This window comes from Mixophyes fleayi, chromosome 3 (genome assembly GCF_038048845.1).
Source record: "Mixophyes fleayi isolate aMixFle1 chromosome 3, aMixFle1.hap1, whole genome shotgun sequence".
Classification (NCBI taxonomy): domain Eukaryota; kingdom Metazoa; phylum Chordata; class Amphibia; order Anura; family Limnodynastidae; genus Mixophyes; species Mixophyes fleayi.
Window position 1 is genome coordinate 287,777,869 of NC_134404.1, and position 13,642 is coordinate 287,791,510.

Consider the following 13,642-nt stretch of genomic DNA (forward strand, 5'->3'; position numbering starts at 1 on the left):
TATTGCAAAAGAACCGTATCAACAGTATTCAATTTCATGCCTCAAACAGAATCCTATCACTGCAATAACATATAACTCAATTAAATCTGTGTGGATAATGTTTTCCTTGCTGTCATTATTCTATCCCAGCAAAATCCTATCTCTATGTCCATTATCCCTATCCCAACAGCAACCTATCACTGTAAAATGCTACAGTATCTCTACATGCACCACCATATCCTAATAGAATCCTCTCCCTACATTTAGTATTATAAATTGTAAGAAGATAAATATTTTTACTTTCTTTTATTTGCTTTGTAAACCAGATTGACCACATCCACCCACCAGCACTACAGTACATTATCAGACTGTAACAGAAATGCTATAACAAAAGTATCCTGCCACATAACACATAGCATATTCATTTTCCTCTTCCTTTGTGTTCCCTAACAGTACCCTAGCACAAAGAAACCAAATTGTGCCACTCAGCATGACCAGGGGCACTAAGCTTTAGCTTGTGATCTTGACGGATATTGAACTATGTTACTCACTATAATTTTTGTCCTGAGAAAAGTTAAACTAACAGGATATTTTTCCCTGCTTACAGCGCTCCTGCTATTGCCCTGCAACATAGATGGATCCGCTCCCCTGAGTCATTACTACCTACCACTGATCCCAGGCCTGTTGGGTGTCATATGGGTCTGACAAGTTATCCAACTTACTTTAGATCTCCATCTCCTTGTGCTAAAGTTTTTGCAAGATTTTGCAACTGTTGAGACAGTTGCATCAATCTCCGATCTTCATCTTCTTTTCGCTGGTCATAATTTCCAACAGGAGCTGGTTCATCAATCTGAAAAACCGAGCAAGCCAATAAAGTAATAGTCGATTTGGTTATTAAGGCAACAAACACAGAGTGGTTAATCTGTTGTGTCTGAAAGGACCAGTGTTTGTTTTCATGCCAACTATACCATCCCAAAAGTAAATCATTTCTGTGCTGTACACAGTATAATGTATAATGATTAAGTAAAGAAGGCTTTAATAATGTATTTTTTATTTCAAACTTTGAGCCAGCAGGAGTCATCCTAATCCCATAACCTTGTTTGCCCTGCTAATATAACAATGTGTGGTCAGGCTTTCTATAGGGCAACACAGCTCCATCTTTTAAAGGATAGCCATAAAAGTGATCTGAGTGACATGCTTGCACTACAGGATAACATATACACAATACTTACCTTTTTCAACTTCTGGAGGACCTCTCTGTTGTTGTCAACCAAATTCTTTAACTGGACACTTCTACAGAAAACAAAAAACACAGTGGGATTACAAATTAATCCCCATGCAAGACCAGCAACATTTTAAAAGGGATGGTGAAAGTATTAGTAAAAACTAAAGACAGAAAAAAATTAAAAATGTTTAGCAAGTGTGCATATTGAAGAAATGCAATAACTATGTCTTATGAGAGGACTACTCATGACACAAATTCATAAAGGGACTTCCCTTTCTCCCCTTCCCAGCCCTATACCCTCCATCATTTATACTCTGTTCTGTTTGGTTTTCAATGTTTATCTTACAACTACCTTAAGTATATTGAATATTCAGTGGCCTACAAGGGAAGGAACCTGTATCACTGACTTCTATATATATATATATGGCCTGTTGATGCTTCCTTGCTATGTAATTTCAAAAAAATTTAAATAAAGAATGCCCCATAGAAATGGTAAATTATGTTTGTTTGTTTTATTATCTGGCGTATAAACGCTGATGTGACATAAAGGTACTCCTCACCACTCAGCTGCCTGCAACAACTTGAATGATATATAGACATTTGTTTCTTCTTTCTAAAATAATGTAATAAGCGATATGTCATCGCTCATTAAATTGCTAGTTTATACTATAATGTGTTATCAAAAATGGAACATTACAGTCAATTGGGGAGACAGAAGAAACACAGGTCTGCAGTCTTGACTAATGATATTAAGGTGGGCTGAGATAAGGCAGCTAAACAATGTGCAATATGCTGTATGAGGGGTCATACATAGGTGGGAGAGGATAAATAAAGAATTTTAACTGCAGAGTAGACCTTTTTGTCAGATGTTGCTATGGTATACTGAAGTCAAATTACAAGTATTTCATGAGTGTCAAAGGCTTTTACTGACAATTATATTAAGTGTATGAAAAGAGTCAATATTTGCAGTGTTGATCCTTCTTTTTGAAGACCTCTGCAATTCGCCGTGGCATGCTGTCAATCAACTTCTGGGCCATATACTGATTGATGGCCACCCATTCTTGCCTAATCAATGCTTGGAGTTTGTCAGAATTTGTGGGATTTTGTTTGTCCACCCGCCTCTTGAGGATTGACCAGAAGTTCTCAATGGGATTAAGGTCTCGGGAGTTTCCTGGCCATGGACCCAAAATTTCGATGTTTTGATTCCCGAGCCACTTAGTTATCACTTTTTCCTTATGGAAAGGTGCTCCATCATGCTGGAAAAGGCATTGTTCATCACTAAACTGTTCTTGGATGGTTGAGAGAAGTTTCTTTGGAGGATGTTTTAGTACCATTCCTTCTTCATGGCTGTTTTCTTAGGCAAAATCGTGACGAAGCCCCCTCCTTTGGCTGAGAAGCAACCGCACACATGAATCGTCTCAGAATGCTTTACTGTTGGCATGACAGAGGACTGATGGTAGCGCTCACCTTTCCTTCTCCAGACAAGCGTTTTTCCAGATGCCCCAAACAATCTGTTAGGGAATTAATCAGAAAAAATGACTTTACACCAGTCCTCAGCAGTCCAATCCCTGTACCTTTTGCAGAATGTCAGTCTGTCCCTGTTTTTTCTGGAGAGAAGTGGCTTCTTTGCTGGCCTTCTTGACACCAGTCCATCCTTCAAAAGTCTTCGCCACACTCTGCATGCAGATGCACTCACACCTGCCTGCTGCCATTTCTGAACAAGCTCTGCACTGGTGGTGCCTCGATCCTGCAGCTGAATCAACTTTAGGAGACAGACCTTGCGCTTGCTGGACGTTCTTGGCCTGAATCGTTCTTCACAACTATTGAACCTCTCTCCTTGAAGTTCTTGATGATCCGATAAATGGTTGATTTAGATGCAATCTTACTAGCAGCAATATCTTTGCCTGTGAAGCACTTTTTATCCAGAGCAATGATGGCTGCACGTGTTTCCTTGCAGGTAACCATGGTTAACAGGGGAAGACCAATGATTTCAAGCACCACCCTCTTTTTAAGCTTCCAGTCTGTTATTCTAACTCAATTAGCATGACAGAGTGATCTCCAGCCTTGTCCTCGTCAACACTCTCACCTGTGTTAAAGAGAGAATCACTGACCTGATGTCAGCTGGTCATTTTGTGGCAGGGCTGAAATGCAGTAGAAATGTTGTTTTTCTCATGGCAAAGAGGGACTTTGAAATGAATTGCAATTCATCTGATAAAGCTTCAGACATTCTGGAGAATATGCAAATTGCCATCATAAAAACTGAGGCAGCAGACTTTGTGAAAAATAATATTTGAGTCAATCTCAAAAATTTTGGCCATGACTGTATTGTGCTAAGTCAGTGCACCTGTTTCCAAACTCAAACTACACTTTATAGACAATTCTTGCATATAACACATTTCTGCACTCAGTTCTACAAATAAAGCTGTGTGCTTTCTCAGCTCCTGTAAGAGCTGCCTCCTCTCTGCCCCTCTCACTACCGCTGCTCTAATCTGTATGAAGCTCTTTTAATGCTCTGCGCACTACCCCTGGAATGTTCTCACACTGATGATTCGCCAGGGAGGTTTCCCCCCTCAACCACGTTACAAACTGGACTTGTTGCACTAAATGATCTCTGTCTGTCTCTATATGTTTTCCTATATATCCTTTAGATTGGAAGCTTTTCAGGGTAAGGAACACCAAGCTCACTGTTACTATGAAACAAATCCCCATACATTATGCACATTCTCCCTTGTCTGTAACTTGTGGTCCTGTAAAGCACTACATATACTGTTGGTGCTAGATAATAAACTATACATACATAAGTACAATACCTTTGGTAAAAATCCTTTCGGATCGCAGGCTCCGAAACATCCTTTTCTAATGTTTTACGAAGTAAACCGTCAAACTAGAAAAAAACAGCAACAAATGTCTAATTCATTAGCTATCTACTTGTTAACCCCATGGATGAAGGTGGAATATGCATAAAAGTTCTATATTAGATCTCCTGAGTTTGCTATTTTGTACATGTGCTCTATCTGTAACCTATAAGGTGACTGGGAATCAAAGAAGATATATTCACCTTTAATGTTTAACCAAAGATTTTCAGTGGAAGTGTGTAAGCATTGCTACCATCTCCTGGGCCATTTAAATGCACACCCCAACCACAAATATAGTGTAATTACATTCTGCTATGATGAAAAATGACTGGTTTTAAAACAACATATGTTTTGTAGCACATTCCGTCTGAATCTGGATAAGGGCATACTGGCATCTTTCAATTTGTGCGTCATTATCCCCCTTCCAGTTTTTCAACGGAGGAGAGAGCGGATATTCACATACACATATGGGCAGCACGGTGGCTAAGTGGTTAGCACTTCTGCCTCACATACCTGGGGTCATGAGTTCAATTCTTGACCATGGCCTTATCTGTGTGGAGTTTGTATATTCTCCCCGTGTTTGCGTGGGTTTCCTCCGGGTGCTCCGGTTTCCTCCCACATTCCAAAAACATACTAGTAGGTTAATTGGCTGCTATCAAAATTGACCCTAGTCTCTGTCTGTCTGTTTGTGTATGTTAGGGAATTTCGACTGTAAGCTCCAATGGGGCAGGGACTGATGTAAGTGAGTTCTCTGTACACCACTGCGGAATCAGTGGCGCTATATAAATAAATGGTGATGATGATGATAGACAGCATCGATCTCTTATCACAGAACACAGCTGACATCAAAATAGAAGACGGAACAGGGACAGAGAAAGTACAGCACATCCTATTTGTTCCCTGTCCCTTGTTCCGTCATCTGCTGTGGTAAGTAAAACATGTGCGCAGTACCTGTACGTTTCCATAGTGATCAACGTCTCTTTGCAATCATCCATTATTCCTCTCTTTAGACACCATATAATGGAACAGAGATGGGAATGATTACAAGATAGGTACATGTGTGTATAAGCCTTCCTTAAGAATGCTCCTTTTAGTTACCACTTTGCAAAGCTAAGCAAGTACGCCACCAATTTTCTTGATCATTTTGCCATTATTGCCATGGAGCCTATATCCAATATCTCATCAGCTGAGTAAGGAATGTAACTAACAAGAATCCTAAATAACATGAAAGTATTAATTATAAATAAAGGGACAAATGAGTAATAAAATCAGAAATAAACAATTAATGGAACAATGTCATCATATGAGATCATTAATTTATGAGTGATTATATCAGAAAATGTTTAGCAGTAAGTGGCAGTTAAGGCAGCAACCTAACTAACCCCAGTTTCTTTGCTTATTTAGAGCCATTAACCCCAAGCTTCAAATAAATTCAATGTAAAAATATACCTTGAAGCATTTAAAATATATATATAAGAAATGGGCATAAAAACAATTGCATTTGTCCAAGAATAGGCACATGTGGCCTGATTCATTAAGAAAAGTTAAGCAAAAAATTGAGTAAATTTTCTTACTCAAGTTTTCTGGACAAAACCATGTTGCAATGCAAGAGGTGCAAATTAGTTTATTATTTTGCTCATAAGGAAATACTGTCTGTTTTTTCATGTAGCACACAAATACTTGATAGCTTATTTGTACACTAAAATTTAAAGTTGATCTAGGTCATGCTCTACCCCTTCATTTGCAATACTAAAGACAACTAAAGAGTCACCCCTGCAGTGTTTTAATAGCCCTAAAGTCTGAAGTGCATAGAAAAAAACCTCTCACAATCATAACTTTATCTCAAATATAGTCCATTATTTAACATATATATTTGGAAATGTTTGCAGTACACTAGTAAACACAAACACTTCATAAGTATCAAAGTAATTTTAGTTCTCAACTAATCTTACAGTGTGTTTCCTTATCAGCCTGCCATTATAATTTACTTCTTAAATGTAAATAGATTATTTTAAATATACATTTTCAAGGTCCCCAGTTTCCCTCTGATGTAACATAAAAGTAAGTATCCCTGTTGTCAATATACAAATGAGTGTAGTGGGGGAAGGGGGGGCTCCGCCTGCTCACCTGGAATGTAAGGGGCTTGAATGACAGGGATAAGCGTAATCTAGTACTCTTCCAGCTTAAAAAATATGCACCAGACATTATTTGCTTAGTGGAAACACACTTACATGGTGGCAAGGTACTGGCACTTAAAATACCGTGTTGGGATGTGTCTACCACTCGGTATACGCTCCAAATTCTAGGGGAGTTTCCCTTCTAATAAGGAAAATCTTACGCTTCACTTTAGAACAATTACAATTAGACCCTTATGGTAGATATGTCTTTATACGAGCAATAATTGAATCCTCTCCAATAATAGTTCTTGCAATATATATTCCGCCCCCATATGGTACTGAGGTGCTTGGAAGGGTGACTTCCTATCCCAATCCCCTGATACTCCTGTTATATGCATGAAGGACTTTAACAATATGCTTGATACCAGTTGACAGATGGAGAGAGGCCTCTGTTAGAACTCCCTCAATTCCCTCACGTCCAATGGCATTCTCTAGGCTTCTCCAGGAGATGGGACTTATGGATGCCTGGAGAGCTCGCTACCCAGACACGCGACAATTTTCCTGCCACTCCACCACTTATAACTCACTGTCCCGTACAGAACTTATCCTTCTGTCCCCTAACTTGATGCCTCTGGTGCCCAAGATTGAACATGTGAATGAGTTCTCTGTACAGCACTGCGGAATTAGTGGCACTATATAAATAAGTGATGATGATGATATGCCAAAAGGCATTTCCGACCACTCTCCTGTTTTGGCCCAGGTTGACATTGCAACAGATAAGGGAACGCGCTTCTGGAAGTTACATCCAGTTTGGCTGCAGCCGATGGCTGGTAGTGCTGATCTTATATCTCTGTGGAAAGGCTATTTCAGGGATAATTCTCATGAAAATCCAGCTTTTCTATGGGAAACCTTCAAGTCTTTCTTGAGGGGAACTCTTAAAAAGGTAGCAGACACCAAAAAATGTAATCGGTCTCAGGAGATGGAATTGGAACAATCGTGTATAAACTTAGAATTAATCTATTTGATATCACTTACATTGGAGGATAGGATTCAGTGGCTCGGTGCGCAGTCCGAGTGGTCAGTGTTTTTATTTGACAAGTCAAACATGCGGCTTTTATTCATTAGACATTCGCAATACTTGGTAGCTGACATGGGTGGTAGTTATATGGCTTGTTTATCCCGGAAGGAAAGGACTAACAGGGCGAACACAGCTATCCTTGGTCATAATGATGTGAAACACATCACAGGAGTGGGTATTGCTAATACTTTTTTTAATTACTATAAAGAACCTCTATGTGTTCAGAGTATCTTTCACAGATAAAATTCACACATATTTAGATTCTATTAAACTCCCTAGTCTGATTAGTGACTCCGTTACTCTATTGGATGCCCCTCTCACACGTGAAGAAGTGGAACTAGCGATTAAGCCCTTCCCCAGCCGGAAGGCCCCAGGCTCGGATGGTATTCTGGGGGAACTTTATAAAAAATGTAGCAAGTTTTTCGTCCCACAATTACATGCACACTATGCTAGATTTTCAGAATCGATACTATGTCCCCCTCTATGTCAGAGGCTTTAATTGTCGTAATACCTAAGCCTGGGAAAAAAAACCTGTGCCCAGATTCCTACTGTCCAATCTCACTACTGAGAACTGATGTCAAAATCCTTGCTAAAATTCTGTCATCACTCAGATTGTCCACCCAGACCAGACGGGGATTAAGCCGGGCAAATCCACTACCACTAACTTGCACCGTTTATTTATGCACCTGCAGATGGCCCACCTTGCTGAGCCAGAGGCTGCGGTGGTGTCTCTTGATGCTGTTAAGGCCTATGAATCGGTGGAGTGGGTTTATCTTTGGGAGGTGATGCGCAGGTTCGGCTTTGGCCCGACATTCATCCATTGGCTCCAGCTGTTGTACCGCGCTCCTGCGGCACGGGTGTGTGTGAATGGGTACCCAGCGGCCCGATTGGTCTAGACAGGGGTACCCGCCAGGGCTGTCCACTATCCCTGGCACTATTTGCGATCGCCATTGAGCCACTGGCCTGTTTGATCCGTTCCCATTCGGGGCCTCCCTGCTGGTTGGGCCACGGACACTATAGCTCTATACGTGGTCGACATGCTGTTGTTCCTGTTGGAGACGGATGTGTCCCTAAATAATCTCTTGGAGATGGTTCACAATTTTGGGCATTACTCTGGACTCAAAATTAATTGGGACAAGTCCAATATTTTCCCAATCCATGGCATTCTCCCTTCCTAGCCCTCCTCTGATCACCCCCTCAAATGGACGCTGCGTTTCAAGTACCCCAGTATATGGATCTCCCCTAGACCAACAGATTATGTTAAATTAAATGTTGACCCTTTCACTGACTATTTTAAGCTCAGATCCCATACATGGAAACATCTTCCATTAACTATGATGGGAAGAATTAACCTCTTCAAAATGATAATGCAGCCCAAATATCTTTATGTACTGCAACATTCACCTATCTACATCCCCAATAGAGTATTCCAGCTCATCAACTCCCTACTCTTTTCATTCATCTGGAGAGACAAGCGGGCCAGGATAAAACGAAATGCTCTATGTAAATCTAAATCTGCTGCCGGCTCAGTTGTCGCATCTACTTGGATGGCTGTATGTTTGCAGTAACAGTACCCTGATGGGCTTTACTGGTGAGCGTGCGGGGCCTCTGTTTACTCCAATGCAGGTGCTTCTGATGGGTAGGTCACTGAGGTCAGATCCTCCTATTGTTGCTCAGGTACTTAAAGTGTGGAACATGGCACACAAAATCTTTGGTGGAGAGGGGTTGGATGCGGACACCCCGATCTGGCACAACACTGCATTGCTTGAAGTAAACAAATTGAGCGATGACGGCTTCTGGCGTCGTCTTGGGGTGTCTGCGCTGGGTCACCTCTATGAAGCGAATGTGTTTAAGCCTTTTACGCAGCTCCAACGAGATTTTCAAATTCTTCATAATGCATTCTCTTGTTACTTGCAACTTAGTATTGCCATTCAGTCGCAATTTGGCAGCTCCCCTCCCATACTTTTAGTTTCCCCCATTAGATCACTTTTTAGAACTATGGGCTGACGCAGAGTCATCTCGTTGGTGTACACGGAGCTTAACTACCACTATGCCATTAATGGGAATCCAATGTTGGTATGCTAATGGAGGAGGATTGGTGTCACATTCTGAAAAGCATAAGAGATGTCACCTCATGCGTCCGTTTTCAACAAATTCCCTTCTATATACTGCACAGGGTAAATCACACCCCAATGTCATTGGTTGGACTTGGTGGGAGACAAAACACAGAATGTCCCAAAGTGTGGGAGTGTATTGGTGACATTGTCCCCGGGATCCCCCCTTTGGCACCTAAGACATGTTTATTTTGTATATCCATGGAAGACAGTTTGGGTGGTCCTCTCTATAAATTTGTTTTTATTGTTAACCTTAGCAAAAGTTCTTATAGCGTGCACTTGGCTTGCAGATGTAAACCCAGACTTCTATAAATGGAGGGCACTTGTAAATGATACTATGACTCATGAGAGCTACATGTATACTGAGAGGCGGGCGAAACAAAAATATTACAAAATATGGTCTCTATGGTATGATTCAAGACACAGATTAAATGTGCCAGGACATGACCACAGCCACCCCCCCTCGCCTCAGATTTGTCCTCTTTTTCTCTCTCTCTCCCCATGGTGACATTTCCTAGCCTCAGGGCTAATTCCCCTTACCTTTGCTTTTACTTTTGTTCAAGTTTCACTCTCATCTAGGTAATGAGGACTATCGTAATAGCCAAGCTATGCCTGACACATGTGTTGCTATATTTAATTCTGTAGGTTCTTATGATCTATGACTCTGCATTTATCTACTTATTGTTTTTTGTTATTCACTTTGTATTATAGTAACTGCTTCCATGTTACTCAATTCACTTGAGAAGATTATGACTGATTTGTAATGATACCATTGTAACCAATTACTTATGGCTAATTTCTGTTTGCATTTTTCTCTTTGTCTAGTCTGTTTTGTATGTTTTAAAACCAATAAAAATTTACTTGATCAAAAAAATATATATACACTTTAAAATATTATACTGTATAATATTTTACACAAGGCACACTCCCTGACCTTCCTGTTATGACTGCTGATTTTTCTCATTTCCGGTAGTCCTATTATACTATTGCTCTACATTTTTACAAACACATAATTACAGCAAAAGGATTATGATGACACAAACACTAGTTGTACTTAAAAGGTGTTTTAGAAGTCATTGTGTAGGTACCATAAAGGTGCGGTCCTTTATTTCTCATAATGCAGAAACTCCCAGTATCATATAAATTAAACTGACTCATTAGCTCATTTAAAACATCACACCCAAGAAATACCTTATCTACACTAATGACATTAGGTAATGTGACAATTAGGTTCTCTCTATTGAATAATCACTATGAATTTATCTTTGAATTACAAATGCTTAAAATTCTTTGCATGACAGCCCTATCGCAAGTTAAAAAAAGCCTCTAAAGGTGATTTACGGACATGCAGACTTGTGAATGAGTATCGCAAATGGCATTTTCTTTTCTTTCGTAGCATCCTGCACCACATCCAGTGCCGTTTCATACATTTATACAGGTAAGCATAAGGTTTAGCATGTCACAATGAGAGCAAATGTCAGGAAGCAGAATTTAGCTTTGTCTAAAGTGGGAAGCAGGGAGGACCAGGGGGTAAATGTATCAATCTGCGGGTTCTTCAACACCCACGTGTTCAGCCTCTTCCGCTAAAAAATTTCAAGCGGCGCTGCATTGTAAAGGGTTAACTAAATCTAGTCTTTTTTTTATGCTTACCACTCTGCTCAGATCTTCAATACAGATCATATTAATTAAAAGAACACCACAATTTATACCGCTTTCATACTGCCGCCCCGGCAATATCCCGGGTTTTTCAAGCCGGGTTTTTGCCGGGGCTCGGAGAGTGCCAGCTCAGAAACACCATACATACTGCACCTCGGACCCGGGAATTTCCCGGGTTGACCCCATTCATACTGCATAAGTCTGTGCCCTGGCAATTTGTGGGAGTCATCACTAGAGCAGTTTTCATTGGCTGAAAAATGGTGATGTCATTGAAAGGTGACTGTTTTTTTCTCCTAAACTCCTTCTCGAATCTTCCATGGGCTCCCACCGATGACATCATCCTCCAGAGACAGGCAGACAGCCAATCAGCTTGTTTTCTGTGCAACCCATTCATAGTGCAGGCAACCCGGATCCGACCCGGGAATTACCCCTCGATAAATCCCGGGTTGAAGACCCGGGTTTTTAGACCCGGGATTTTTGACTTGTACCATTCATACTGCACCAAGACCTGGGTCGTTTGAGCTCGCCCCGGCAAAAACCCGGGATTTTGGTGTATGAATGGGGTATTAGAAAAGTGCTAAGGATTCCTCCAATTAACAAGCGGTACAGGGCAGAACACAAAGAAATGGCTATATAGCTGATTTATTAAACATTAACCATAATCAACACTTCAAAACTAAAAAAACATTAAGACAACATGATAAAACAAAGTGTAGTGCCATGTACTCCAGTAATTAATATTAACACACATCTACAATTAATTCAATTATACAATCTACAATAAGAGTCGCCCAGTTTAAGATGTCAGGAATGGCAGTTTCGCCATCACGCTGGAGGGGTAAGTAGTGTCGGTTTTACCAGCATCGAAATTTAGTACCCAACCCCTTCCCCTTAGATAGGCTGTGTTGGCAACCTAACCCTGACTTCATAGTAAGAGGTCCCCGTACAAAATTCATCATAGCCACTCTCCAACTTAACAAGCCCAAGCCTACCTTAACTATAATTACATAAAAACTGGAGAACTCAGGGCAGACAGGGACTTGTGGATAGAGAGACCCAGGATCGTGACAATGGGAGGATACCCTGATACAATCTCATAAAACACAAGATACTTGGGAGCTTTAACTGAACAATTAATACACAAACATTACTTCAGTATGGGTAGATGCTCTGTCTACATTTTAACAGATGTACTGTAGGGTACACTATTAAATAAAAAACCTGATGTTAGGTGCTGTGAGAAAATACAAATATACACCTCAAAAAGGGGTAATAGCTACTCTGCCAGCAAACGAGCTGAAATAGCCCCTTCTTATCACTAACCTAAGCTAAAGAAAAAAAACTTGACAAAAAAGACAGCAGTCTCAGACTGGAAATAGAAACATTTGCTCAATATAAAAACATTGTCACTATGACATGCTAATCGTTGCCCAGTCAGTATTAAAGGCATTAGACACAAATATGTTGTAATTATTATAAGCGTATAATTAGCAATTTGCACAGGAAAATAACAGGGGAAAAATTCTTAGTATGTTAAAGTTATCATACTATGTTCAAAGTCTTTTCACATACCCAGCATTCCATATAATAAGGTTAACACTAACATTTGAATGTCTGCTCTTAAAGAAAGCTTAATATCTCCTTGGAAGCATGGATTGTTGAGTAATAATATTAATTACTTTTCATGTAAATATTTCAAAACTAACATTAAACTTATTTTGATAATAATATTTAGTGTGACAATTTTGAGATGAATAACATAACACGCTTCCTTATGTGAAAGATGATTTATGCAAAAGTGATTTCGATTTGTGAAGCCAATCAAACAACCCACCATTTTTAAGACATCATGGCCACTGGGAATGTTGTTAATTGGAATCTATGGATATTTTATTTAATGACAGTAGCCACTCACTAACAGCAGACCTGCCAGCATTCCCAAGAAAGAAAACAAGAAACACTTGATCACAAGCCCAGTCCACCCAATTATGTCCCTCATCCACCTTGAACATGATTTCTGTCCATAGCTCACATTGCCTTTTGACTGCAGTAACAACAAGACCAAGGGAGGTAAAACAAGAACAATTTAGTACATGGAAACAACATAGAGCTGCACCAACTCAAGCACAGATTTGACAGAAAAGACTAAACCAAGGCAGTCACAGTACAGTTTTCATAAAGCAATGGTTTGCTAACTTTTCTTTTATTTCCTAGGTATGCACATATGAGGAAATGTGCCGATCCTGCTGTGACGAGTTTGTGTCCCCTTTATAAGTCATACCTGTGTCCAATCAATACAGTCTAAGCACTTCCTATCTGTATTCCTTTAGCCCAAACCCCCTAAAGAAACTTTCCCAAGTTGCTGTCTTTTATTTGTTGCCTTGACTCATCTTGGGATCGTACAACTCAGGGGTCATGTGCCTGGTTTGTCATTTCTAAAAAGATTAACTTTCCCAAAGCACACATTCGGACCCCAAGATCTTTGTTTTAGACATTGCATTTGATGCAGAAAACACATATAAACCTACTGTGGAAGTCAAATACTTTGATGAAATAGGCTAAATTAATTAATATTGTTTTACTGTGCGATTGGTGCGCTACGTCATAACCGGGTTAAT

The 13,642-nt window shown here is 40.1% G+C and overlaps 1 protein-coding gene across 1 annotated transcript in view; it reads right to left on the reverse strand.

The window, feature by feature from the left end:
- LOC142144644 (nephrocystin-1-like) overlaps positions 1-13,642 on the reverse strand; it is a 65,424-nt gene that overhangs the window by 43,036 nt on the left and 8,746 nt on the right. Inside the window, exons 3-5 of the mRNA XM_075203742.1 lie at positions 4,015-4,088; positions 1,212-1,272; positions 702-829 (exon numbers count right to left, since the gene is read on the reverse strand). Of these exons, the coding sequence (XP_075059843.1) occupies positions 702-829; positions 1,212-1,272; positions 4,015-4,088 (263 nt within the window). The remainder of the gene's footprint in view (positions 1-701; positions 830-1,211; positions 1,273-4,014; positions 4,089-13,642) is intronic.